Genomic DNA, 1,875 nt, shown 5'->3' on the forward strand with positions numbered 1-1,875 from the left:
ACATGGTCCTCAGGCCGTGGTAGTAGAAACCCCAATCCTTTTGGTACGCTACCAATGTCTTTTCTTCCATACTGCCCTGGCTTATTGCAACCTCACTGAAGACTCGTAACTCCACAATTGGGGTGGGGCAGGGACGATAAAGATGAATGCAGAGTAATGAAACTAGCGGGGACAACTCGACATCATTGCATCGTTTTTGGCGCCTTTGGGTTCGCGGTCCTTCCATTTCCTTTCCAACTACCAAAATTCTGCCATCATAATTGTGGCTCTTCGCAAATCACGGAGTAGATGATTGCAGCAAACAGAAAGATCTTAATTTTGGGTGACATCAATACAAATAAAGATGCATGGAACGATGAATCCCGGACGCTTGCCGCAAATGCCAATGACGCATCTTACAGGCGTATAAGCAGGACTTTAAATAGCGTATTGGTCATAATTGGAGAAAAATGCCTGTTAGTAAAAAATTGCAAATATTGAGGTTACCACTTCCGGCTTTTGGTTTTGCGCTAATGAGCCATATTTGGGCGCTGATTAACCAAGATGTATTTAGAAACTGAAATCTGATCCAAACAGTAAACAGTTCCCACCGATCTGCAAGATCGTAAACTTGGAAAAACGTAATCCTAGATTCAGTTTATCCAACAGACATGCAACCATGTAAGCGGGTTCATGGACGCGGAATAGGGCAGGATAGATTGTTACTCGTTCAAAAGCATGATTTTACTGGGAGTGAAATGTAGAAAAACTGGGCTAAAGTGAGATTGCGGCTGCAGTAATGCAGATATGTAATGGGAAACATTGGGAAATGTAGGTGGAGAATACAGCATTGTTATATTTACTATGTGGAGATTTAGTAAAACATTACTGCAATAGAAGAACTAAAGAGAACCTTAATAAATTAGGTTCACTCAAGTAATACCCAAATTATTAGTAGTAATTAAACCCTTCAATGTAAATTTAGCATGAACTGTACTCAAACTCAAATGTTCTAGCAAATGGGTCCGCGTTAGCAACACATTTTGGGTACTTCAATGCATCACTGTATTTTCTTTTTTCTACGTACCTCTTAAATGACAGAATTGGCTGAACGCTTTCCTTCAGCGAAACTAAGTGAGTGCGCGCGAATTCGAATGTTTTCCAACGGACGTGTGCACGTGTGGACGTGAAGTCGCAATGCTTACTGCTAAGATGTTTGGACTTGGTACGTCCCTAACACATTGCTTTATGCTATATTCTTCCATTTATATGGCAGATCAAAGGTGCTTGCCGTATTTTAGTAAGCTACCAGCATTCTTTAAACGGTGAGGCATCACGGTTAATGCACACGATAAGGGAGTTAGATTTCAAAAGTCCGTTTTATGGAATCAGTTCCATTGAAACACTGCAGGAATCAGATACCAAGAGGGTCAGAATGAAGTGATTAAACCATATTGCCCCTCGAATCATTTTTAAGTAGTTTTACGCAAAGATCATTACTTATTACCCATCCTGAGTTTGTCCGCGCGTATTCTCATCAATCAAATAGTTTGTTTCTTTTGCATTAAACCTCAAATCGGACACGCGATAGGAAATGTTACTGCATTTAATATACGACTTCTGCCTTTCGGCATAATTTCAAATGCTGTACTCGGTATACTTTCCATGTCTTGTATTTTGTCGTCATAGTGGTGAAAACTAATGCACCAAAGTTGAACTGGACACTACCTTGTCATTTAAAAGTGGCCGATCTTCTTTCGTCAGTGAAAAAATTCCCGGAAATCTGGAGTCTTCTTGTCAGTAATCCTAAATAAACCGTGGTTTGTACATGTAAGGAGAAAGCAACTTAGATTGTTGTGGTCATCTCTGAAATTCCACCTAAGTTGGACGAGAATT

At 40.2% G+C, this 1,875-nt stretch overlaps 1 protein-coding gene across 1 annotated transcript in view; it reads left to right on the plus strand. All coding sequences in view use genetic code 11, as the record gives it.

The window, feature by feature from the left end:
- EGR_09426 (hypothetical protein) overlaps positions 1 to 1,875 on the plus strand; it is a gene marked incomplete at both ends in the record, with an annotated part of 5,214 nt that overhangs the window by 2,249 nt on the left and 1,090 nt on the right. Inside the window, one exon of the mRNA XM_024498675.1 lies at positions 554 to 660. Coding sequence (XP_024346909.1) covers positions 554 to 660 — 107 coding nt within the window. The remainder of the gene's footprint in view (positions 1 to 553; positions 661 to 1,875) is intronic.

The sequence above is a fragment of the Echinococcus granulosus genome (genome assembly GCF_000524195.1).
Source record: "Echinococcus granulosus chromosome Unknown EG_S00147, whole genome shotgun sequence".
Lineage (NCBI taxonomy): Eukaryota > Metazoa > Platyhelminthes > Cestoda > Cyclophyllidea > Taeniidae > Echinococcus > Echinococcus granulosus.